Genomic DNA, 27,664 nt, shown 5'->3' with positions numbered 1-27,664 from the left:
GAGATGCAGAATATGTCTTAATAGTGTGTGTTTTTCTGTGTGTGTGTTCAGAGTTCCCGGCGCTTGGCGGTTTGTAACATGAACTGGGACAGACTGAAGGCTAAAGATCTTCTGGCTCTCTTCAGTTCGTTTAAACCCAAAGGAGGCGTGGTCCTGTCTGTGACGGTAACTGTCCCATCGCTTCCCGCTCAATCCGATCTTCACTTGTGCCCCGCGAGTCTGACCGGAGATGTGTGTTTGTCAGATCTATCCGTCCGAGTTCGGGAAGGAGAGGATGAGTGCGGAGCAGACTCAGGGACCGCTGGAGCTCACAAGCCTCCCGGAGAACCCCGACGCTGACACGGAGGAGCAAAGGTACCGCACGCTGTATTCATGGGGTTAACCAGATTTGCAGCGAGGGCGATCCCAGAATGCATTGCAAACCAAGTACTCGATGTTCTGCAAGGTTCCCTTTACTGTCAAACGTATTTCATTGGACTGTCCAGGGTTTAATGTGTGTAGAAGTTATTTAGTATGATTGTGGCAGAAAGGTTTTTGTGTTCATATCTAACTTGTGTAAAATTGCTGTTTTTTTTATCTTATTTGTATGTTATTTTTATGTTGTGTTTTAATTGTTTTTGCTGAAAAATTACCTTCGCATCACAGGAATAAATTACATTTAAAAATGTTTAAATTATAATTACATTTTTAGTGCTGGGCAGCAATTGCTCTCGATCAGTCGCATTCAAAATAAAAGTTTTTGTTTACATACAGTATGTGTGCATACTGTGTATATTTATTATGTGTATATAAAGAAATACACTTGTATATATTTATATATAATATAATATAAATTATACGAATATAAATATATACATGTACATATTTTTCATAATATATGCTGTATGCGTGTGTCTTATATACATAATAAATATACACACAGACATATCGTACAAACTTTTATTATGGATGTGATTAATTGTTGCCCAGCAAGTATTTTACAATATACTTTTTTTTTTTCTGCGTTTTTGATCAAATAAATGTAGCTTTAGTGAGCAGAAGAGAGAAAATGTGAACATTAGTGTCTATATAATTATTGTATATCGCAATATTTTTCAACTATTTGGTGATTCTGTCTTAATATTTTTATATTGACTCTGAATGGTTTTTTGGATCATTTTAAACCATGAAAGCAAGCATTGTCTTCTGTATGTTTTCAGGATCTACCGAGAGAAAGTGCGCGACTATCAGTTCAAGCGTCTGAGGTATTACTACGCCGTGGTGGAGTGCGACTCCGTCGAAACAGCAGCGAAGATTTACGAGGAGTGTGACGGCTACGAGTACGAGAGCAGCTGCTCCATGATCGACCTGCGGTGAGCACCTCGCGTTTACAGACACGCTCAGACTTCTAAGAGCCGTTATTAGCCTCACTGTGGCTCTGGGCGTCTTGCAGGTTCATCCCTGACGGCGTGACGTTTGACGACGAGCCCAAAGACAGAGCCACCGATGTGGATTACAGCTCCTACAAACCCAAGCTCTTCACATCCTCGGCCACCACCACAGCCAAGGTCTGCCACGCTGAGTCCCGCAGCGCATCCGAGTCGACCGACTCCGTCTTTAATAACGCGTGTCTTGTATCGTTAGGTCGAGCTGACGTGGGACGAAACGGATCACGACCGGGTCACGGCTCTCTGCAGGAAGTTCAATAAGGACGACCTGTTGGACATGGACTTCAAGGCTTACCTGGCCTCCTCCAGCGAGGAAGAGGAGGATGAGGAAGAGGCCGAGCAACACACGGAAGGTTAGGGCTGACCGAGTCACCCGTCAACAGCATGCAGTGTTCAGTCAGCATCAGTAATGTCGTTGTGTTGAACCCGAATGTTCTCTCAGCTGAGACGCCCGCTGAGCCACTTCCTGAGGAGAAAAAGGGCAGTAAAGAGAAGAAGAGCACCGAGCAGATCGCTAAATACAGAGAACTCCTGAAGAGCATACAGGACAAAGACAAGGAGCAGGACGACAGCATGGATATGGAGGTCACGTGGGTACCAGGTATCAGAGTTTTTAATGGATTTGTTTCATAAATTAGAAATCCGAACACGTTAATATTATGCATTACTGTCTTTTTAAAATAGTTATTTTTTTCATTATTATTTTATATTTAGTTACAAGTCTATAATAAAATAACAGTGTTCTGTCAATATACTGCACATAAAAATATATACATATTAAATATAAGGTATAGTAAATATATATATTATAGTTAATAATTAGTAAAATAATAATAGATAAAATAAATAGATAAAATGTGTCCTAAGGTGTGACATAAAAAAAATTAAAATAATTTTTTTTGCTATCACACCATAGGACTCAGTCAAGTTTTTATTTGTCAACTACCCATGAATATATTATAGTAAAAATAAACTCAATCAAATAAAAAAAATTGGGATATGTTACGTAATATTTTCATATGTATATATGTATGTTTTATCATCGTATAATGTACATTTCATCGTGTTTTTTTTAGGACTGAAGGAAACAACAGAGAAGCTTGTGAAGAAGAAACTGGAGGGCAAAGATCAGCTGACTCCGTGGGAGCAGTACCTGCAGAAGAAAAAGGAGAAAAAGAAAGAGAAACGGAAAGGAAAGAAGGTAAACGCGTCGCTAAAGAAAAAATAATAATGTAGTGTGTCGTTCATTTCTGTCCTCCTGACTCACACGCATGCTTTTTTGTTTTGCGCAGGAAGCAGCGGAGGCGGAGCCTGGGATCAGTGATGATGAACTTCCTGCTGATGTTGACCTCAATGACCCCTTCTTTAAAGAGGAGCTCGGCTCGACTGGTTAGTGATGAGATTATCAACTGCCTAATTATGTTCCTTTCTCATATTCCTTGAGGAACTATTACACCTTTATCTATATCTTCTCTTTACGTTTTCTGCAGCATCCCTAAAGAACAAGAAGAACAGGAAGAAGGATGAAGAGCGGACACCAGAAGAGCTGGAAGAGCTGGAGAGACAGAAGGTATGTTTCTCTGCTGTTCATGAACACGTTTGTGGGTAACATATGATGGTTAACGTCTGCGTCGTGTCACCTAGGCTGAGATGGAGCTGCTGATGGACGACGAAGAAGACGACAAGCACAAACATTTCAACTACGACAAGATCGTAGAGGAGCAGAACCTGAGCAAGAATAAGAGGAAGAAACTCCTGAAGAGCAAAGCGCCTCTGGAGGAGGACGACTTCCGGGTGGACGTTCACGACTCGCGCTTCCAGGCCATGTACACGTCCCATCTCTACAACCTGGATCCGTCCGACCCGGCCTACAAGAAGACCAAAGCAACCCAGAGCATCATAGAGGAGAAACAGAGACGCAGAGAGGAGCAGCAGCACAGCCAGGAGGAGACGCTGAGGAGCAGAGACGGGGCGTCCTCCTCCAGAGTCATGGACCCTAGCTTGTCACTGCTCGTCAAATCCATCAAGAACAAAACCGAACAGTTTCAGGCACGCAAGAAACAAAAGACGAAGTAACTCGAGAGACTCGCGTCTGGATTCATTGCCGATTTATATAACAGAGTTGGTTTTCTGGAGTCTCTGCGTGTTACTTTAGTGACTAATTTGTGATTGGAGTCCAAAACCAAAATGCGAACCTTTCATAACCCTTAATAGGGGCGCTTTAAAGGAATTGTTGAACCGAAAATGTACATTTTGTCATCATTTACTAACCCTATCCAAACTTACGAGTTTCAAAACATCTTCTATCATTCAAAATCTTCAAATGACCTTCTGTGAGCAACTACATTTTCAGTTTCGCCTGAAAACGCGATCGTGCACCCCCGAGTTTTCAGAGAGTCGCATTTAATGAAAACTAGACACAGAGAAGCTGGAGTTAAAGTTAGCTTTATTCATGTTGACACAAACGCCGCCGCACATTCAGAAAAGTCTGTTGGCACTTTCACGGGCACCTCATTTTCTACATAACAGAAGAAACGGGCTTTCTCACTCACGCCGTATATATCAAAATACAGCTGTAAATGAATGAAAACCTCTTACACTTAGAATTCCGGTGAACACCACCAGTGCTCAGAGCATGTAAAAACATCTCCTGGTCCAGGAATTAGTGTAGTGTACATGTAAGAACCGCTTGGGTAGTTCACATCATTAGACCCAATCCAGAAAAGGCACAAATTACAGAGTAGAGTAACACAAGGTTCGATTTGACCAAATAAAGCGGCATCCCAGTCCAGATCACAAGCGCTTGAGAAGTAAAACCAACGGAATGAAAATATATACTGTGCCACAGTGTTACAAGAAACAGCTACTTTATGAGAAATAGTGCAATTAAGGTTTGACACGGACACACACACACACACTTACACCATCTGAAAGAGCTGGAGTGTTGAAGTGTATATTTCATCTCCACAGTGGCATTTGTTATTGATGATTGACAGGCCGTTGCTATGGTGACTGCAGGGCGATTTCTTACTGGTCTTAGTAATCAATCCCACCGCCCGTGATATTGTGGTCCCCATATGGCTCGGGTCCCTCCTTTAGTGTTTTTTTTTATCGCGAAAAAAAGTCTGATTGTTGGAAAAGTGACCGATTGAGCAGTTTTAAGGAACAGTTCAACCAAAAATGTATATATGACAAAGTTTATGGCAATATATTCACCCTCAGGTGATTGTTCAGAACAGATTTGGATAAATTTAGCATTACGTCACTTGCTCACCAACGTAGTGAATGGGTGCCGTCAGAATGAGTCCAAAAGAGCTGGTAAAAACATCATAATAATCCAACATTTTAAACACAAACTTGTTGCTTCTGGCTTAAATATATATCCTCTGTATAATATCACCTTCTCTAGTAGAAAAAGCTGTCTTGTCTGAATCAGGAGAGAGAGAAACGCACAGATCAAGCACCTTTTTTGGCCAGAAGTAATGGATTGATGTTATAGGTTTGTTTCTCACAAATATGCAGCTTTTTGATTCGCAAAACATTAAATGGTTAGACTGGAGTCATCTGGATTATTGAGATGTTTTTATCAGCTGTTTGGACTCTTATTCTGACGGCACCCATTCACTGCTTTGGATGCATTTGTGAGCAAATGATGCAATGAATTTCCCCAAATGAAAAAACAAAAGTAATCAGCATCTTGGATGGATAGGCCGAGGGTGAGTACAGCAAATATTAATTTTTAGGTGAACCATTTCTTTAAAAAAAAAAAAATCCATATTGCAGTTTGAGTAATAATAGTAATAGCGATATTATCTTAACCAGCACCACTCGATCTCCCTCTCCTCATCTTTTCTCTTAAAGTCACTATAAACCCCTCTTAACTTCATGCCGCTTTCATAAAATGCTGTGTTGCACCAAAATGTTATAAAATATAGGATTACATGAATATTAAGTAGAGAAAATAAGTTTTTAGCGAAACGCTTCGGGACAAATTGTGCTTCACGTGTTGAGTAAAAAAATTATACAAATACTTTAGAGCTCAGTAAAATACAGTTTCGTTACGATACAACACACAAGGCGATACAAATGTGATTCTGTAGGATAAATCAAGTGTGTGACTTCAAGATATTAAATCATCTTCCTCACAAAAACACAACGTGTCTGCCGTTAGTCAGGAGTAAACATCAGCGAATGATTAGCTTAAACGCCGTCGGTCACGTGACCTGTAAGACTAAAGGAGACCCCGTTACGGTTTATCTAGCAGACATGTTCTTATTAGTGTCTTTCAATAACGCTTAGAGAGAAAGACCTATCATTAATGAAATGTCACATAAAAATTACAATGAGATCATTTACTCAACCTCATGTCATCTGGTTCATTTTAGCACCATTTTAAGTCATACGACAGCTTTTATGAGAGCACACGTCATTACTGATTAAAACGCATTTGCGCATTCAGCTGGAAATGAGACTTGAGAGACTCAACGGATATACATAAAAAAAAAAAAAGTTTGGGGTTGGTAAATTTGTTTGCTCAAAATACAGTAAAATTGTGAAAAACTATTACTGTTTATATGAGCTTTTGTATACTTCAATATATTTATATATTGATGCTAAAACTGAATTTTCAGCATTACTCTAATCTTCAGAAAAAAAAAAAAAAAAAAAATTATATATATATATAAATTTACAATTAGGTTTAAAATGTCTTTTTCTTTAAATAGAAAAAACATCCTCAATATTTTAGTATTTATTATTTAAAAATACAAAAGTCAGCATTTTAATCGGATCAAAAAAAAAAAAAAGTTAATCAAAGTTGTCCTAATACAATTTTGGTTTTAGGACAACTTCAATGAAAGGTTTTGATCCACTTCAAATGTGGACTACTGCATCACTGACCCCACACTTTTGTACGCTGTAAACTACATCTCAGAAGCTATACAGACTGTGTTAAGACTTCCCAACTCTGACAGCCATAGATCCCGGATAGAAAACAGCAGGATAAAATGTGTTTGAGGTTGAGTAAATGATGACCGAACTTTTTTTTAGGCGCACAGACACTTCTAATATAGTCTATTTGGATTGTCAGTAATCTCTAATAATCTTTTTGCAGCCTTTGTGCAAATTCTGAGCAGCACTTCATTAAAGAACAACATTGGGTTGCGACCACGCCCCCTTCTCAAGCGTAAAATATGAGTTCTGGGATCTGCCCCCCCTGCACACCCGTCCCGTTGGTGCTGTCCGATGAACACTGGAACTGGAAGGTCACCTTCCCGCACTGGACCTCCGTCATCCCCTCCTGGCCGAAGTAGCTCAGCTCGTTTCCGTCCAGAACCACGCTGGCCGTGTAGAAGGTGTCGGGCTCGATCTGCACGGGGTACTCGAAGAAGACGGGGAAGGTGTTGCTGGAGCCGTCGGAGAAGTACTTGATGATGGCGACGCCGAGCGTCACGCCCTGCCGCTTCAGCTCGATCTTGGCCTGGTACTCGGCCGAGCCGCAGCTGGAGCCGTACAGGCCGAAGCCGGCGATGAAGACGCGCTTGTCCACGGCGAACTGGATGCTGTCGCAGCGGCCGCGGTAGCGCCACTGGTTGCTGCGGTAGGCGCAGGACTGAAAGCGGTGGCACTTCTGCGGCGTCAGCCCCTTGCGCGGTTTGCAAACGAACTTCAGCTCCGGCTTCTTGGCCGCCGTGTACCACAGGAAGATGTCGTTGGTCTCGTTGAGCGTCAGCACGCCGGACTGCGCCACGCCGTTGGCGAAGTCGTCCAGCGCCATCGCCGGGATCCGTATCAGGTAGATGTTTTTCCCCAAAACGAGCCGCTTGTTCTCGATGCTGGGCTGCAGCTCCTGCCGGTGACACTCGGCCTCCGCCCAGCTCAGCGCCGCCTCCAGCACCACCATCTCCTTGGCGTTGAGCGTCTCGCGCCGCAGGATGCTCTCCAGGGTCTGAGCGTCGATGTCGCAGAAGCCCTCGGAGCGCAGCGCCAGCTCGGCCTGCGCGTCGATCACCTCCCAGCAGCGCTGCGTCAGGTCGGGCTCCTCGAACAGGCAGCTCTGGGAGAGCAGGACGCAGGCGTTTCGCGCGCTCAGGCTGGTCTCCAGGAAGTTGACGCAGGCGCGGGCCAAGTGGGGAACGATGTACTTTTTGGCGGCGTACAGCGTGGCGAGGACGGTGTCGGCGCACAGGTCGATCTCGTCACAGTAGATGTACCTGAGAACAGAGGCAAACCAGAGACTAAATATTCACTCATATAACAGCTTTCATTTGTTATGGGGGAAAAAAATTATATTTTATAAAGTAACAAGTAAATTAATTGCAAATGTAATATCTTTATTTTAAAAAAAGCAGTCAAATAAATTATATTTTTATTCCTAAAGACCCTGTAACATAACATTATTTATGCTCTTGTAATAAAGCAGAACTTTAATAATAATAAAAAAGCTTACTGTATTGGACTGCATATATAAATGCATATATGCATATATATATATATATATATATATATATATACACAGAACACACATATATATTACACAAACAAAAACGTTTGATATATATATATAAATATAAACGTTTATATATTTATATATATATATATATATATATATATATACTGTGTATATTATGTATATATGTTGCATCAACAAAAACTGATACATTTAATTGTTTAACAGTGCTACTTATCTTATTAGAAATTAAATCACTCAGAATGCCGTGCTATCCTCATGACCCCATCCCATAGGAAAAAAAATACTATGTTTCATTAATAGCTTTGAAAACTGTACTTCAACATGGCCAGGAATGAGGCTGGCTCCACATCAGGGATCCGGATCTCGTCCTTATCTTCAGCCAGTTCTCCGTAGAACATGGCGTGAAATACAGAGCTACCCACAGCCAGGACATACTACAAGAGCGAAAGACGATGGATTCAAAAAGAGATTATAAGAATTACTCAAAAGCATGTCCCCCAGTCACCCCAAAATGATTGATTTTGCATTTTATACTACTTAAAATGTTCACTTTCTTTAATCTATTGTATTTATCGGATTCATTGTCTGTGTGTTTGTAACACGGCTGAGGTTCGGTAATTCTGTACCTTGTGTCCGGGCACTCTCTGGGTTCCTCCGGGAGGTCCCACCACAAAGTGAATATCGGCCATCAGCTCGTTGTTGAACATGACTGCGTTTCTGCGGAGGACAAATGAACGAGACCCTTACATGCAGTGCCATCAATGCAACATCGCACGCTGTCTAGGTAGGGAGCGTAACAGGGCAGTGCACAAGAAGAGCAAGAGTGATTCACCTCTCTCTTATCGTGGGATACAAGCCCTGCCAGTTACATCCCTGAATGGTGTTGTTGTTGCTGACGTTCTGCTGCTGGTACTGTTGAACAGCGGTGGGTGCGACAGTGGGCAGTTTTTTGGCAGGAAACAGCTCAGCGGCCATTTTACCAGCACATGTCAATTAATCAGGAGGATTTCATGGCAGAGGACCTGGCAACCTGCGGAAGACAAAAAACGCTCCGGATATTCAGAACGACACAAAAGCACTTATAAGACATCATTTGGTAAAACAATTAAATGCATTCATTTTCTGCCATCAATAACGTGTAATTATTTACACGCTATTAATGGTAGTAATATAGTTTTTTTTTTTTTCTGTAATTGCATATTTTTGATTTATTTTTAATAGTTTATCCATTTTATCCTAAACATAGCCTACGTTAAACCGACGCTAAATTAAGCAAAAAAAAAAGTTGGGCTAATTCACATTCACTGCTAGACTCGCGTGAACACAGTTAGCAATCACAGCTAAAGCAGCGACGATCCACCAAATACCGCAGATAACAGCAGAAATGCTGTTAAATAAGTGTTTGAATGATACAGAATCCAGACTGCGTTCAGTAAATGCTTTGATAGCCGTAACACCAACGATAGCAGACGATGATCTGAATTCAGATGCAAGCAACAGGAAATAAACAAAAGCAGCCGTCGGGCTCACGAACCTATAAAATCTCCAGACCATCAAGCTAAAACGGCATTACGACACGCCTGCGCTTATTAAACGACAACAGAAGTAATTACCAGAGGCAGATTAACGCAGCGGGTTTAGTGATAGAGTGTAGAAAGTTTGCAGCTGGTTTGCACATCAACATCCTCCATGACCGGAGGATCCGCCTGACAGACTGCGCATGCGCCGTGACAGCGCTTCACAAATAATAATAATAATAATTATTATTACGATTCGTGAGCAAAAAAAGAAACGACTCGCAGTAATATGCACATTCGATATTTCATATGGGTTGTGTTAATTTTTAAAAACAAAAATAGATGTTACGGGCAACCGGGGTAGATAGCTTTTAATGCAGCCGTCTCTTGTTTCTCACAAACTACAAATATTTGCTGAAAGACGAATCGCTACCGAATTATTTGTTTAAAGCCGATCATGTATTTAATATTTGAAACATGTATTTTATTGACACTTATGACCAGCAGGTGGCACTAAATGCACGGTTTTAGAATAACTGATGACTTTTTTTTTTAATATTTAATCAGTTTTTCCTAAGCCAAATTGACTTTTGTTATTTGTATTATTTATTTAATTATTGCACACTAATTTAATTGTTTCATACATCCTTATGATCTTTTCCGCACTGTTAAACCCACTTTCAGTTTTTGAAATTGTATTTTTTACTTTAAAAAAATCAAGCTGCTCAAAAAACAGAATTGTAGAATAGTTTATTGCATTTTAAGCTGAAATGACAGAACTTGCGACTATATTTGCTCCTCTTCGAAAAGCATTTTCCTCTTTGTAGTTTGCCGGCCGTAACAATGGATATGTTGCTCTTAACATTCTTGTATAATAAGTAAAGCTGCAAACTTTAACGGCCTCTCTTGCCACTCTCAAAACATGCGCCACGAAAAGATTTTTGGCCCATTTTTTTACACATGTTTAGACGCCTACTATCGTCCCGGCCGTCTTCGGTCGTGGAGGTCGGTGTGCGAAATTCACAGACTGCAGAGAATCTCTTTTATTAGTGATAAAACAACAAATATTCAGATGCATCGCTGGAATCCCACGGCCGGCGAACCTCTGACTGAACATTGACCCTGGAAAGCAGCTTGACTGAAGCTTAACAGCAAAAACAGTCACGGGAATGCAACGCTGCCCTTGTTGCACCGATGCAAAGGCTTTACGTAATGATTTACTAATTACACTATAGAGGCCTCGGCCTTGGGGAATGCTGGGTAACGGCTGTCTCGGTCAGGCACCGGCCTAATGGAAGGAGTCCGTAAACGAGCCATACTTTTATTGTCTTGACATTGATTTGTATCTCTCAGACCAATTCCAGGCCATTTAAAGGCTTATTTAGAGGTTTTCAGACGAGGAAATGACCATTGTTTGCTCGTCGAGAGTAGTTACGGTTAGCTCGAACACAAAACTGCTCTTTTTGATTGTTCGCGCGGAGCCTCGCTCTATGTTTACTCTTCTATTCGCGGATCCGGTCGGATTTCTCCGCTTTTCCATAAAGTCCGAGATTAAACTGCTGCGGCGAAGCTTGTGAAACGTCACGTTAAAATATGAGTTTAATAAAACATCCGTTTGCTTTTATAGGACGGTTGATTTGGTCACGGCAGACACAAAAACATACACGACACAATAAGAAACCAGAATGTGCTCAAGTTGCTTTTGGACGCTTGGCCACTTTTGCAAGTGGCTGAATTTCAGTGTAATCACAAATAAATGCCGCTAAGCTTTTAACATTGAAACTTAAACTTATTTTTATCACAAAAATAGTATATATTTGCATGTTTTCTACCAATATATTAATAAGTTGTATTATTGCATATATACTAAACTGCATTTCACCTAATTGTTGGCTGTAATATTATTTAGTATTAATAGGATTTATTATAGTAAGATTTTTAATTGCCAATTCTTACATATTCTTGCCCCGAAAAGCATTTTAAAACATATTTTGTTAAATGAATGTCTAAAGCTAAATGCGTTTTCTATTTCACTGAATGGGAAGCGTGTCTGTGCTGTCTTTCTTAAAAAATATACGCCAGTTGGTTCAGTATTGTGTTATCTAACAATAATATCCTGACATTTTTATGTGTGGTTTAAGTCTCCAATAGCTTTTTGGGGCCACTGAATTTGCAATTTATATTTGAGCAACCACAGATAATGAGCTGGGATTAACAGCATATGCAGTTATATTTACACAGCTCACGCGGCGTTGCAGCCATAACAGTATACAGTATCTGCAAATACAGATATTGTATCATTATAGTTGAATGCGGCCGCTAATGAAATCTCATGTTCTCTTTTGAGCGGCGGTGATTTATGCCCCAAGTGTATTGTGGGATATCGGAGTCTCTGAACGCGGGGTTGGTAAGACTTTTCCTACTCCACAATAATTTAAGTTTGGCCTTTGTTCGTTTTTTCCTTCTTTTATTAGATTATCTGTCATTTTGCAAAATGCAAAAAACGCTTACGATTTTGAGTTGTGATCATCTGAGCCTACCAGAGCCCACAGTGTATGTAAAAGTTTATTTTAAAAGTGTTTTCAAAATATACTTCAGCATGCTTTTAAAATGCGTTCCACTAATATTTAACACTTCTCTCTCTCTCTCTCTCTCTCTCTCTCTCTCTCTCTCTATATATATATACACACACACAATACTGTCATGGCGTCACATTTTAGTGTTGTTTTGCTACAGCACATGCATTCAGCCCCAAACCCCCCAAGATCCTTTTCAGATCCTCGAGCGAGCAGATTGGCCAAAGTCAATTAGAAGTCTATTACAATGAAATGCTGTTTATGGAGATAAAGGATGAATTAGCCGTGCTAACTCTTTTTATTCACAGCCTCTCTCTCTTTCTCTTATTCTGTCAAGTGGCACGCATTGAACTGAATGATACGTCTCATGCCTGGGAACCGCAGCTTTTGGACTGAACACATGGTGTGATAATGGGGGGCTCTGTATTCATAGGCTGGTCAGTTCCTGCCCCTTGTATTGTGCGCAGGCTTTCTCAGGGCTTAGTGTATGTGTTGTGGAGAAGGAAAGGGTGGTAACAGTGTTTCACGAAGGGTATTGTAGAGTTTCTTAGTGAGGGACCTTATTGTTCATTTGGTTGCGAATGAGAGGAACAGACAGCTGGGCTGCACATCCAGGTGCATTCTGGGATCCGGTGTGTCTTGATTTAACCCCTTCTTTGTCACTTCACCCATTGTGATAATCTCAAGCTGTGTGTGTCCATAGGCAGTCATCATGAGAGCATACTCTTACGTCTCTTTTGCCAGAGATTCCATCAAAGAAAAGAATTATGGACTTTAGGAAAACACAATACAAAACTAAACAGAACAAACCTAAACTTAACTAAACTAAACTATACCAAACTTCAAGTAAAAAGATGAAACATAAGCAAAGAAAACTGAACTAAACAGAAAGGAAAAATACAAAACAAAAGCAAACTAAACTGAAACAAACTAAAGTAAACTGCAACTAAACTAAAATGAAATAAACTAAACAGAACAGAACAGCAAGTAAAAAAGAACAATGAAAGCAAACGAAACTGAACAACAAGCAAAACACAAAACAAAAGCAATTATAAAGGCAAAAGAGAAGCTAACGAAACTAAAAAGAAAAGAAAAATCAAAGCGAACAAAACTGAAACACAAACCAAAAACAAGCAAACAAGAGAAAGCAGATCTAAACAAAACTAACCGAGAGCGAACTTCAAGGAAAAAGACAAAACAAAAACAAACTAAAACTAAACCGAAAGCATTTAAAAACATTAAACAAAACTGAACAAAAACAAATGCAAAAAAAGATCAAGTAAAAAGCATTTGAAAAGACAAGGCAAAAGCAGAAAATACTAAACAAACACTAACAAAATCAAGTAAAAATACTTAAAAAAAAAAAAAAAACTAAACAAAACCAATAAGCAAGTAAAAAAGACAAAACAAGAAAAAAAGTTTATACGTCTGATAGATAGATAGATAGATAGATAGATAGATAGATAGATAGATAGATAGATAGATAGATAGATAGATAGATAGATAGATAGGCAGATAGATAGATAGATAGATAGATAGATAGATAGATAGATAGATAGATAGATAGGCAGATAGATAGATAGATAGATAGATAGGCAGATAGATAGATAGATAGATAGATAGATAGATAGATAGATAGATAGATAGATAGATAGATAGATAGATAGATAGATAGATAGATGTGATCATTCAGCTTTCAGCTCAGTGGTCTGTCATCTAGATCATGTAGCATAAACCAGTCTGCAAATATAGGGCCGGTTCTTTCTTTTTGTCCTGCACTGGTCATTCATTTAGCAATAGGGACCTGTGTTCGCCAGCAATGAATAGTCAATAAAGAGCCCATCACTTTTCGCCGCATTTGCTAGAAAGAAAGGCATCTCAGAAAGCTCTTCTCCGGCCCAAACGGTCACCCCTGCCATCTGTGCTCCGGTTCTCCGCCTTCCCGCGCGTGGTTGAAAGGGATAATGGAGTCTTGAATAAGTTTTGAATACTTGAGAATAGACCGTCCCTTATTATCTCCGCCAGCATCTGCCTGCCGCTCCATTGATGTGCTCTGTGTATTTACTCCACTCAATTAAACCACTATAAACTCCATTAGCAACAACAGAGCCAATCAGAAACGGCCACACAATAGAGACGGATGAGGGCCCTTCCCTCGCTCCTTCAGGAGGAGGAGGTCTCTATTCAGAGGAACGCTGGAACAGCTGCTGATAATCTGCCTGAGAGCTTCTCGCCGTGTCTTTCTATTGTCATGTCAATACTTTCAAACAGGTGTTGCTTTAATTAATGTAGCATTCATGGGCATTCAGGGGCCCTCGGCCTCATAAGGGCCCTCTGACGGTAGAAAGAGCAGCCAAACAGACATGCCATCACTCTCTGGACCAGTATTACAGGTGTTAATGGCTTTAAATGGGGTTTAAACGAGGCCATTATGCAAATGCGTCCACTGTTTGCACCGGGAACTAAATAAACACAAGCATGCTATTGAACGTTAGCATGTGATATTATTAGACCCTTGGGATTTTTGCAATTTGTTGATAGGAAAAGAAGATTGATGGCTCTATAGGACAACAAGCGTTTCTCCACATGTATTTAGGCAAATTCTTCAATAAGGGGCCAAACTAACAAGCACTTAATTACAAATTTAGTTAACTAATCATCATATTTTGCGAAATTGCGATACAATATAAAGACATTCCCTTTTAAAGCTAAAGTTGATGTCTTCATTGACTGTGGTGATTGTTTGGTCCACTAGATGGCTCACAGCTGGACTGTTGATTTTAAAAAAATTACTCAAAGAAGCAGACGTGATTCATTTTTTGTCGACTAGGACGCGAAAAAAAGCTTAACATTTTAGCGCTTCTGGTTCTACTGTGCTAAACGGTCAGTGGTGTCTTTGAAAAGGTTTTCGGTTGACAAAAGATCAGTGGTTTAACTCAAGCCTTGTCGATTGGCCTCAGTTTCGAGAACCAAAGGAAAAAGTTTTTTTTTAAATGGATGATGGCAAAACAACAAGACGTCAGCATGTGGCGTATATGGTGTACCCCAAATTTCTTTGGTTGTTGACGGCATAACAAAGTGTTACTCAAACATCGGCATGACCCGATTCTCTCACAATTGAAGTACTTTCCCATTTGAGCGGCCGCTTCGCTTTGGAGAGCGCGATCTGCTTACGAAGCGGCTTTGACCCTTGAAACCAGCCCTAAAGACCCACCGGGAAAACGAAAGAGAGGGAAACGGTCTGAAATACGGCACTTCCAATGATTTTCCTCCGGTGGAGGTTTGCGAGAGAACGAGCTGAAGAGAGACTGAAAAATGAAATTTTGAAAGAGGTTATGAAAAAAGTGCCAAAGTCTGTTGAAGCGGGTCATCACTCACCGGAGGGCTGAACTTTAGCCCGTGTGGAGACGCTGCATGGCACATTGGCTGGAAACTATGCATTCACTGCAGCGCTGCATGAAGAAGCCATTACCACAGAGAGCCATGGGAAAGACCTCCATCCGTTATTCAATCAGTGCAGAGAAAGAATTGATCGTTTTTTTCCTCATCTTGAATCACCTAGCGGATACCAAAGACATGCATTAGATGCGAAAACCATCATCCGATGTGCTTGTTTCTTCACTACATCAGAAGTGTTTTTCAGGGGTTAACGGAGAACTGTATTTCACTGAATACTTCCTGTCTTGCTTTGGGACTTCCTCTTACTTTGACATATTAATGTGGCTTGGACTGGAGTTTGAGAGTATGCTGTATGGAGTATTAATTTGGCCTATTAAATCCCAAAAAGTGGCATTAATGAGATCCTCAGAGAGGAGAACTCGCTAAGAGGAGAACTCGCTTTTCCTTTTTTTAATCGGTCAGGCTTGCAGCTTAGTCATTGGGGCAATAAAAAATGAAATCTGACTTCACACAGGAGCATCAGTTCTCATCAAGTCTCGCTCTTTCTCTCCGCGTCTCTCTTTCCTGAGGCCCATGGGATCCTGAGCTCCTGGTGTCCTCTGCTTTAGGACAATAGGAGGAATGTCCAGTCCTTTCTGTGGCTCAAACAGAGCGTCAGGAGAGGAAGTGGCCTCAGCACGTTCAGCCCATCCACAGCCTCAGGCCGCAGGGAGCAGCTTTCTCATCTAATCCCTCTCTCAGGCTCCTCTCTCTTCCTTTATCAATCCCTCTTTCGATCGGTTCCCCTCTCGTTTCATTCTTTCAGCTCCGGCTCTCTGTTTAAGCTGTTTTCACAGCAAGCTTGATACATTAGAGCACCAATTCACAGCACCAGATACCTTTGTCTAGGTTGTAAAAAATTTGCAGGAATTGGTCCCAGTTTATATTGGGTTAACTACTATGTATCTGCATCAGAAATAAGCGCAATGCACATACTGTGTTCATATTATTGCAAAATAATATTAATGTGGGAAGCGGGTAAGGTTAGGGACAGGTTTGGTGGTATGGGTAGGTTAAGGGTTGGATAAGATGTGTTTTAAAAAATGAATGTACGGAATTCGTGAAAGTAAGTTGTAATATATGTAATTTAAATTGATATTTATAATAATTTATCATTTATACATATTCATCATAAGTATAATATACATATACAAATTATATTCATAGTCGTAATTTATATATATACACACATACAAGTATATATGAGTATATATTTTTGCTTTTTATTGTCATGTTATTTATTATGAGAATCATTATTTTAATGCAAAAAAGAAAAAAAATCAGCATGAAAATATTATTACACAACATTTTAAATATACCTTTATACTTTTTGTATAAAGTATTTGTTGCACGGAACTAATTTTTGCCGGTTTTGCACTACATTAATATTATTATAATAAAATAATAACAGCAAGAACACCACAAAAGTTAATATACTAATTTGCTACCTTAATACAGTTTGCTTATGAAATAAATATGTTAAAAATGATAAAAACAATTGTGGACAGTTATTTAAAATTATTTTGCAAAACTGCTAAAATCTACTAAAATAAATCTCAATAGAAATAATGTACACATTTTACAAAACTACTATGAAATAGTAAAATCAGTGAAAGCATTTAAAATCGTAAAAATGAGTAAAACATCTAGTTGCATTACAGTTGGGAGGAAAATAATAAAAAGTACAAAAATATTATTATTATTATTATTATTAATGCACATTCTGTTTACATTTCCATAACTCTACACCAAAGACTACAAATGAAACACTTTACCATTTAAATAATAATATAATTTCTTTTTCATTCTATTAATGAGAATTCATGACAGAAACATGCGTAACTGTCAAATGAACATTATGTCATAATTCAAGAAATAGTACAGGTTCTCTCTTTACGCTAAATATATATTGACGGGCTTTGAGAGGTTTCTTTTAGTACAATCGCAGGTTTACTTGTTTAAATGCCCTGATGGCAAAAGAAAAAACCCCTCCAAAGGCCTGAAATCGGAGGAAACAGCCTCAGTCATCAGTGGAAGGATTAGATGTGCATCACCGACTGCAAACAAGCCAGAGAAATACTTCACGTTTGTGTTTTTCAGGGCCGTGTGTTGTTTTCATTTAGTCTTGTGTGTGTGTGTGAAGGGGAGCGGGGTTTGATATGTTCCTTCCTCTTTCCCTAAATGAGCCGTTCAGCGGCCGAAAAAGTCAGTTTACGGCGAAAGGCCCATAATAACTTGTCAAAAACACTGAGATTCACATGAGCAAATGTTTCCAACCGATGCAAACTCACTTAGAGCAGTTCATCGTCATTTGCTGTGACGGATGTTTGGAGCCTTTTAGACTCGAAGGTTTTCAGACACATGAGATACTCTTAAAATGTCTTGATGTATACACTACACGTCCTTCAAAAGTTTGGGGGTAATTCAATCAAAAGTGACGGTAAAGGCATTCGTGACGGTTTAATATTGATAATGATAAGAGATGTCAAATCAAGCATATTGATTTCTGAAGGATCGGGGGATAATGAAGGCTGGAGTATAATGATGCTTTACATCACAGGGATAAATGGCATTATAAAATATATTCAAATAGAAAACGGTCATCTTAAATTGCAATGCTATTTGCATAGCTCTTTTAATTGCGATCAAACAGATGAAGCCTCGCTTTTTGTGCGTTTTGGTGATTTTGTCCGTTATTGCGAAAGTGTGTGCTTTTCTCTCCACGCTGAGAATGGACTGTGTGATTTGCAAAGCATACCTGTGCGTGTTTGTTCGCATTCAAAGTCAGACATTTTCCTCGTGCATTTGCTAACGGGGCTTGCCGAACGAAGTGTGCCCCGGAAAGGTGCGTGTCAGCGTCTGTGTCTTTCTCTGCACACTGTGAAGGGGCGTCTCAGTTTGGCCAGGCGTACCTGTGTGTTTTCCATGCACACTGTGAAATGAGGCCAGAGTTTGCACTGACTGATTTCCGTACACACAAGATGCTTTAGACAGGAATGCTCTTTTAATAATCACCTGTAAAGTCTATCAACACACCTTCAACGGAAACCATTTCCCCTTCTAGTGACGTTCACGATTAAGTTTTGAAACAAAAAGTGATTTCTAGTAAAGCATACTATTTAATATAACTTTTACGGCGCATGTCTTGTCTAACATTGGAAATAATTATATTTGCTTATATGCATATTAACTAGAACACCTCCTGACTTATCGTTTGCGCCCATAACCATCTGAAAGCCCTTCGTTTTGGTCTTATGAGATGTTGTACGGTGATATCACAACGGAGAGAGATGATTGTTTGGATTAATGGTTTCGTTTAGTTTCCTCTCGTGGGTTTGTGGTCGTAATTATTCGCCTCAGTTCTCCGTGTGGGATTTTCATTCAGTTGCCGTTTCCAGATTCAAATCCGCAGTCATATACAGTCTTGAACAAAGGCTGTTTTACTGGCATCTGTTCTGTGAAGAACCTTTAACATCCATGGAACCTTTCCATGTTTTAAATAAAGGTTGCAAAGAGGGGTTTTCGCAGCAATGCCACAGAAGGCATTTTTGGTTGCTCAAAGAATCTTTTATTAAACAGTTCTCAAAAGAAAATTTTTTTCTTACAACGCTGATCAACGTTTTAATTATCTATTTCCTTACAAATAAGCTTTTGCGGAATGGAAGGGTTCCATGGACGTTCTTCAGTGTCAATAAAAAAATCATAATTTTGAAGAGTCAATGTTCTTTATCTTCAACCATTGTCACCAGTGTAGCTACGCTCAAAAAATGTTTTTGGAAACAAAGATCTCTGCAGAAGATCTAGGAACTGAGGGCTGAAACGTTCTTTGAGGAACCAAAATGTTTCTTTTAATAATAAAGTTCTTATCGATGTCATAGAAGAACCATTTTTGGTTCCGCAAAGAACCTTTGAGTGAACAGTTCTTGAAAGAACAACTTTTTCTTACAAAGCTGACAACGTTTTAATGATCTATTTCCTTACAAATAAACTTTTGTGGAATGGAAGGGTTCCATGGACGTTCTTCAGTGTCAATAAAAAATCTTCATTTTGAAGAGTCAATGTTCTTTATCTTCAACCAATGTCACCAGTGTAGCTACGCTCAAAAAATGTTTTTGAAACAAAGATCTCTGCAGAAGATCTAGGAACTGAGGGCTGAAACGTTATTTAAAGAACCGAAATGTTTCTTCTACACTCTTAATGATAAAGTTCTTATCGATTTCACAGAAGAACCATTTTTTGGTTCCGCAAAGAACCTTTGGGTGAACAGTTCTTAAAGGAACCATTTTTTTTCTTTGTGTAAAGAACATTTTAAAATGTTAGAAACTTTTTCCACTATAAATCTTTCACTTCTTAAGTTCTTTTTTTCACTACACCGATTTTAAACAGAGATCACGTTCTTACTCTTATAACCATGAACAGTTCATCTGTGAGTAGTAATGTTTTTAAGAAAAAAATCCTGAGTTTGAGCTGCCATCCCATAGTGAGAATGAACGAGGTTGCCATGGAGATCAAGTCGCCGTGACTCACGACCGAGCGGCTTCCTCCCGCGTTGTGCGGCGCGCAAACACTCGTAAACGCAGTTGTATTCGATTAAAGCAAGGCTTGCTTGGCTCTTGCATCCGTCGGCCTCGATATCGCTCTGCTTCTCCGTCCTCTTCTCTCGTTTTTGCTTTTCTCTCAGGCGCGCGTAAACACGAAACACGACAGCGAGCGCGTAAAACAAGATGAAAACCTCAGGCCGCGACAGCTCGGACCACATGAGACTTGTTTGATATGTGTAACATTACAAGCCGTGATCATGCGGTCAGGCATTCCTAAACGCTCGTGTTTATGTGTGTGTGAGGGAAGGGGAAATGACTGGAATAAAGTCTATTTGGACTGTTTTCTCTTTCCGTGTGTGTGTGAAACGGCTATCCTTCGTAATTAGCGTTATTAGCCCGCGGAGTGTTTGAAGCCGAAGCCTGTGCCCTGGGCATCATCACTGTGGGACGCGACTGCAGATCTGTTTCCACCGCAGAGAAACCGCGGAAAACTTTGTCGCCTGGAGAAACACACGAGCAAGACAAAGACTAAATCTGTCATCGTTTACATACCCCCGCGTCGCTCCAAACCCGTGTAGCTAGCTTGTTTCTTTCGTCTGTGAAAAACACTACTCGATCTCATGAACGTGCCTGTAAATAGTACGCCAAATAAAAACGAAAAGTCGCGGTATATGTGCGCAACAATGGACTTTGGCTTGTTTGTGATATACGCCAACAAATACGCGTATCGTGAAATTCGGCGTATCATATGTACGCCAACAAAATCTGCGTGCACGTGAAATCTGCGTATCATACGCACGCCAACAAATTTCGTATCATATACACGCCACCAAATTTCGTATCTTATGCACGTGAAATCTGCGTATCATATGCACGCCAACAAATTTTTGTGTATCAATACGAGTTTTAGTTTTTTGGCGTAGCACACTGTTTATATGCATTTTCAAGAGCTAAAACAGCAGAAGTGAACGAATGTTTTGAGTCAAAATCGTTTGGGGAATCAAAAACTCACTCACTGATACTCAAAAACTCACTGGAATGAATCGTTCACTAAATCACTTATTCATTTGCAAGTCATCAAAACTTTAATGTTTCATTTTTTTAAGCACCAGCTTATAAACAGGTGTAAAAAACCTATTAATCTTGTTAATTCAACCAAAAAAAATAAATAAATAAATAGCCTATGTCATCAATTATCCACCCATATTGGTTTCAAACCAGTAAGACTTTTGTTCATCTTCTGTATACAAATAAATATATTTTGAATATTATCTCATCATTTTTGTTCATCTATTGAAAACGAAAAATCTAAACATTAGTTATTAACAGGCTATAAAATGAATAGTTCAATCCAAGTTAATTGAAGGTGGATGATTTTTTATGACGAATGGACTTCATTTAGTTTTTTATTGATGTATAGTATAAACATTGTTCAAAGTAGATCTCATCAAATACGGTAAACGAATCTCAGAGGAATTTATTCATTTTATGCTGATCCTTTCACTAGTCCAATCTCATCCACATCTGGATTATTCCTGACTAAACAACGACACGTCTGAGGGTACAGCTGGAAGCGAAAAGAGACGCAGTAATCCATATTTTTATAGCACTAATTAATTTACAGTAAATGGGCACAGTGACTGTACCTTTAGCATAGGGCGGACCGCTGAGAAATGACATTTTAGATTTAGTAAAAACTGAAATAACATTTCGGTGAGAGGAAATCACACAAAATGGAGAGGACAATTCACAATGCTTTTTTATTGAGTAATGTGCAGCAAAACGGCGAAGCCAAGAGCTCCTCAAGCGTCCTGAAACCCCACCCAATCAAAGCGCTCGGAAACGCTCTGGATCTGGCACATCCACTCTGTGATTGGTGTGTGTTGTGTCAGACTCTCATGAGGGCAGACAGGAATGTATAAATGTGTCGTCCAAGCCGATGTGTGTGTGTAATAACAGTAAGGTCTGTGATCTATGTCCTGCGTCTCTGCTGAGAGCCAAACTGAACTGGGACGTGGCAGCCGGCCAACACACACACACACACACACAGGGTCAGAAAGGGTGTGTTTGTTTTTATAGTGAACAATCATTCACCTGCAATTAAGCTAATCAATGACTGTAAATAGACACGGTTAATTATTTCAGTACATTAAAAGCATTTATAATTAAAAATATGTGAATTTTTGGATATAACGATGATACAAATAAATATGAACATTTCTTGCAATTTCTGGTGTTATCATTTTATTTTTCTGTTAATTTTCTCATCGATTGTGTGCGGCCTTGGAGTGTATTTTGGATGCTATTTCATGAATCCGTTTTGCTTTCTCTGAAGAGAACAGGCGTTCTGTTGCATTAGTGTTGATACGAGTGCGCTACCATATTGTGGTTTTTAGATTTTAGGGTGGTCAAATCCCGAGAATTCTTTCAGTCATCACTGTGGCGTATTTGCGATGTGTCTGATGACATGAAAGTAAAACTGAAGGGAAACAAAGGCAGAGAGAGTTTCCAGAGATCTTTGTTTGTTTGCCGTTCCAGAGACCTGAACATAAAAGTGACCGCAACAAATAAGCGTGTGTGGGCTGTTTGAGCGATCGTGTGTGTGAAAGGCTCTCGACAGTGGACGCTTTCTTTTGTCGAGATACTTCGGGCAGTTTAAATTTAAAATGTAATTTATTCCTGCGTAAAAAATGCTAAATACTAGAAGGACAGCACGGTGACCTTTGACCTTTTCTATGAGACTGGAGGAGGATCGCTGGGTCATTATCTTGTAGTGAGTCTCTATGCTCTGCTCAGTGTCTGGGAGAATAAACACCAAAAAAGTTACATTCTCAAATGAACAAATGTGTTGCAATGATAAAAACACCCCATTGTGTATAGGCCCAATTAAGTAATATTCATACTTAATCCTAAAAGTCAGCAGAGAGAAAAGAGAAAGTGAATCATGAATCACTTGTTCTTGGTAAACCGAACGCGTGGTCCTGGGACTGTTGGGGGCTTGACCGTGTGCTGTCGCACCAGATGTGCTTACAGTTCATGGGTTTTGCACAGTTTGAAGTCAATTTGGTGTGTGTGCATTTGGGGTTTGCACGTTACGCGTTTTTTCCTGCGGCTATTATTATTACATTATTATCCAAAATACAAGAAATGCATCTTTCATTAATCAGAGTGATCTGATTGTAGCATCTAAGAAACGCTTACAAACACTGTGAACTTTTAATGTTATAACCACCAGTGGATGTTTCAGCCGAGTTCAACTTTTTTTAATCTTCTCTTAAGGATATTTCTGACCTCAGGTAATGCCAGATTCAAATGTGCAATTGTCCCTAATAGAAAAAAAAACCCATTCACCATTTGCTCGATGAGCAGCCTAAACTCCTAATTCTATAAATCGTTGTGCCTGATGCAGTCCGGCTGCTCAAACTCATTAATTGCGAATCTTTTGGTGCCCCTTGAGGATCAGAAATAACACTTTGCATTAATAATGGTCACGAAAAATGAACTTTTCACACAGATGTCACCAAGCAAAGCTTTGAAATATTTGTGGGGAATGTCAGGGCTGGAATGACTCAGCTGGACGCATTTCAATGAGATTATCGAGTGAAAAACACAGTGTTCTCTTGAGGAATATGCTGTAAAATCCAGTAGGTCAAGCGTGGGTTTGTGTGTGTGTGTGTGTGTGTGTGTGTGTGTTCAATCAAATACAGCTTTCTATTTTCTCATGCAAACTGAATTATTGGGCTATTTACAGAAAAAACAAACACACAACCTATTAACAAAGTGGTGGATGCAAACACAAGATTTCAGCTTCATAAATACACGTTTGTCCCAGCTGTTGGCTCTCCTAAATTCTATCATGTGGCAACCACTGGCCCATCCACATGATGACGGATAGACAGATAGATAGATAAATAGATAGAATCTTGATTTTGTAAGCGTTGAAGCTTTATAAAATGCCCTTTATTATGATTGCCCGAGCCAAGTTTAAAGTCATTGTAGAATACTCTATAAACACACACCATGTGACCTCATTACGTAATGTTAATTACATTACGTTCTGCTAAGTTCTGTTAAACATTGCTGAAACTCACTCTTTTGTTATTAATAAATTGTTCTCGATATGTACTGTATATCTAGTAAGCATTTTATTAAATCAGTAAGCCCTTTGAGTCATGGTTATATGTGTATATATATCTCTCCTCCCACGGCGGCCACCCTGAAAGTTATAAAATGAACAAATGTATTTCCAATAACATTAACAGAACGTCGGTTCAAAGTGGCAAGGTTTTTAATACTGTTCTCAAAATGTTACTTATGCATAAAATTTTCATGGAACATTTTTAAAAACGCGTGAAGTACTGTTCTGAGAACGTTTAGAACAGTCAGAGAACATTCGAAAGTAACATTCTCGTATTTTTTGCAAGTGCTAAACATTCCCTTGACGTTTGACAATTTGAGAACATTTCCCCGAACGTTTTCTCTAACATTTGGAAAACCTTTGAGCGTATATTTTTGTTAGCTCGGCGGAGATTCGCTGGAACCTGTTCGTTCCACGAAAGCAAAAGGGTTCTTTAGATTATTGAAATGTTCTTTGTGTTCTTAGGGGAAACAAAACTCTTGCTTCTATGGCATCGCTTTGAGGAGTTTTCTGGGGTAAACATATTACATGCATTTGTGTCATTTCGCACTACTTGGTTGATATTCCTTTATCTCTCCTATATCTGACGTCCAGATGTGCTTATTGAACCTGCTGCAGCGCTGGCTCTGTTTTCAGAGTGTGAAATGTTTTCCTGACACATCAGGGATGGAGGAATTCAACTCCCTCACAGTCTAGATCTCTTCTTTACACACACACAGCAGACCCTTAAGAGGCATAGCGGCGTGGAGCGCTTCAAAACAAGACGGTTTTCATATTGAGCTAATGATTTGCTGTACCGCTTACTAGCAGATCTGAGGCAAAACAAGTCAAAGTCAAACAATCAGGTCCAATAATAAGGTCAACTCACATATCGGAAAAAACGAGCGCACACTTAACATTTTCTGATTCTGACCGTTCTTTTTTACGGATGTTATGCCGCCGTCCTGCGTTGTGGCGAGCGAATCGCAGCGTTCCCGTTCTTTTATTTGCTCATTACTGTGTGATCGGGAAAAGCTGGTGGATGCGTCCCACCGAGCGCAGCTGCACAGCCCGCAGTGCGGGGTCTCGGCTCCAGTTGGTCCCGTGTGCCGCTTCGCTGGGAACGGATGGGAGTTTTACAGCAAAACATCTTTAAACAAAACGTGGCCTTCGCCACATGGTGTCTTTTTACCAGGTCACAGATTCAGCAGAGTCTCATGGGAACGGCACCTGATGTTAAACGGAGAGCGAACTCACGGCTGTTGTTTTCTGCCAAATGTACATGATTCAGATAAATAAAATATATATAGTATATATTATAGATTTAGGTATTAGATTCGACCCTAAATATAAGCATCCCGTCATGTTTCCTACTAAATGAACGCATTGAAAGGAAGAAATTGTAAGTGATGAGATTGTGAGGATTGTTATATCTTGCTTTATAGTTAACATATGACAATATCACTCCTAATCTGAATCTTTTGTACTATGCTTATGTGCTTGTAATGAAATATAATATTCACGTGCTTGATTACCATTAAGTACTTGCATTGATTTAAGGAATGCATCTTTTTTTAAAAAAAGCATACAGTTTTTCTCTCTGTCTGTCTGTCTGTATGTATGAATTAATGTATTTATTTTTTTAAGCGTTGTGAAGCTGTTTATTTATTTTACCAGCACAAGATCTAATTGAGTTCATTCAAAAACTATGTATCCTCGTCTGAGGTCATATTGCAGTAGGAGCAATTACTGTAAGTGACTTACACAGCACATAAACTGGGGTTAGGACATAATCATACACACACACACACACACACACACACACACACCGTGAGATCCCACACATACTCTTTCACTGATTGATCTGTGATAACAGTTTAAAAATCGTCCCTTATGAGGACAAATGGGTCGTGATTCATGTAGTCAGTAGAAATGTTCAGTGAGAAAATGTAGGGTGGGACTTATTTCTTCTGGAATTTTTGAAAGGTGGGCGGCACATTCCAGAAATCAGGAGGGTGAGTAAAGGTTGAAAAATAATGCATTTGTGACATCATTGCTTAGAGATGATGCAATGCAATAATGATGACTGTATAATAAGAGCTTGTATGAGTGTAGGATGCATTTCGATTGCTTGTTGACATTAATCAATAGCAGGCTAATTATTTGTAGTCAATTATACAGCGAGGTTCATGTGTGTTGCAAGTTGGTCTCGTTTTCAAAGTTTAACCTGACTTGTGAACTTTGACCCATGTCCTCATATCCTTTTATTATATGTGGCACTACTGAGGCCTTTCTAAGCGGTTATCAAATGTCTTTGGTACCTGTGGAAATACACAATAACACATTTCTATGCCACGTTTCATTTGTTCTGGAGAATCTTATCTTATATCTGCTTGTCTGTTGTAAAGGTATGCGTGAGAATATATTCCTGAAACACAATTCATCACTTCAGTGCCCTCTACTATAGCATTCAGCTATAAATAGAAAACTGTAGCTGCAACACTTTTTTTATTGAAGACAATGACAACATCTGGTGAACCTCACAGAGATCTGAAATGTGTTCGTCATATGGTCCGGTTGAAAGTATTTACAGTGTCTGGCTTGTGTTGAGCTATTTCATCTCCAGAAAACAAAGAAGGAATTGCAATTAGCTGCGTTTCCCCTACAAACAAACTCAAAGCTTTCCTCAGCACGCACTCAAACATTAAAACACTGCCAATCATTTTTCTTTGGCCCTGGATGAGGACTGGTTTAAAATAATTAAACATTTTTTTTAAACAATACATAACAAAATAAAATAGTAATAAATAAAAGTAATTTACCAATTAAAATATTTAATGAATAATTAAATAATTAACAATATAAATGCTTTTGTTGCCTCAGATTTGACATGTTGATATGAATTTATAAAATAAAATAAAATACATTTAGATTGAATTTAGCAATTTGCGTATTTTATAAATATTAATATATTATATAATATGAATACATTTTATTCTTTTTTATTCGATTAAAAGATAATTTCACAAACATTCATCAAGCATTTTTCACAATGCATTTAATTTGCCAAATAATTTGTGTGTGTGTATATATATATATATATATATATATATATATATATATATATATATATATATATATATATATATATATATATATATATATATATATATATATATATATATATATATATATATATATATATATATATATAGCATACATTAATATTTAGATATTTATTAATATTACTTGAATTACTGTAAATGATTTTTCAGTGCACATTCACTGGGTGTCTGTACATTGCAGATCTAATATGTATCAATAGTTGCTCATTAACTGTTGGTTTTTTCTCTCTGACATGTTTCGCAACATCGCTCCTGCAGGGAAATGACACGCAGGTCAGAGCAAGAAAGCAGAGGAGAGGCTTCGGGAACTTCAGCTCGTACACTAACACCATATTACAGTAAAACATCCCAGATACCGATCCGAAAAAACAAAGCCAAAGGTAAACTGATGAATAAACAAACATGCAAATAGACAAAAACATAGGCCGATAAAAGTTTTTCTCACGAGGGC

At 39.1% G+C, this 27,664-nt stretch overlaps 2 protein-coding genes across 3 annotated transcripts in view; one reads left to right on the top strand and one right to left on the bottom strand.

Annotated features, from left to right (window-relative positions):
• esf1 (ESF1, nucleolar pre-rRNA processing protein, homolog (S. cerevisiae)) overlaps positions 1–4,377 on the top strand; it is a 6,991-nt gene extending 2,614 nt beyond the window's left edge. For both annotated transcript variants that reach the window (XM_043225513.1, XM_043225434.1), the window contains exons 4-13: positions 52–165; positions 245–354; positions 1,200–1,352; positions 1,433–1,547; positions 1,624–1,780; positions 1,870–2,028; positions 2,504–2,628; positions 2,720–2,816; positions 2,918–2,997; positions 3,072–4,377. In XM_043225513.1, the coding sequence (XP_043081448.1) occupies positions 52–165; positions 245–354; positions 1,200–1,352; positions 1,433–1,547; positions 1,624–1,780; positions 1,870–2,028; positions 2,504–2,628; positions 2,720–2,816; positions 2,918–2,997; positions 3,072–3,503 (1,542 nt within the window). In that variant the 3' untranslated portion in view covers positions 3,504–4,377. The remainder of the gene's footprint in view (positions 1–51; positions 166–244; positions 355–1,199; positions 1,353–1,432; positions 1,548–1,623; positions 1,781–1,869; positions 2,029–2,503; positions 2,629–2,719; positions 2,817–2,917; positions 2,998–3,071) is intronic.
• Positions 4,378–6,184: 1,807 nt separating this feature from the next.
• btbd3a (BTB (POZ) domain containing 3a) lies at positions 6,185–9,610 on the bottom strand. The gene is made up of 5 exons (XM_043238080.1): positions 9,513–9,610; positions 8,732–8,929; positions 8,526–8,616; positions 8,215–8,333; positions 6,185–7,639 (listed from the first exon to the last, which is right to left on the bottom strand). Exons 2-5 carry the CDS (start codon positions 8,872–8,874, stop codon positions 6,607–6,609), a joined length of 1,386 nt encoding a protein of 461 aa, XP_043094015.1. The 5' UTR covers positions 8,875–8,929; positions 9,513–9,610; the 3' UTR covers positions 6,185–6,606.
• Between the last annotated feature and the right edge of the window lie 18,054 nt (positions 9,611–27,664).

This window comes from Puntigrus tetrazona, chromosome 1, assembly GCF_018831695.1.
Source record: "Puntigrus tetrazona isolate hp1 chromosome 1, ASM1883169v1, whole genome shotgun sequence".
NCBI lineage: Eukaryota > Metazoa > Chordata > Actinopteri > Cypriniformes > Cyprinidae > Puntigrus > Puntigrus tetrazona.
The sequence above is the reverse complement of the archived record's forward strand: the minus strand, read 5'-3'. Positions and strand labels throughout refer to the sequence as shown.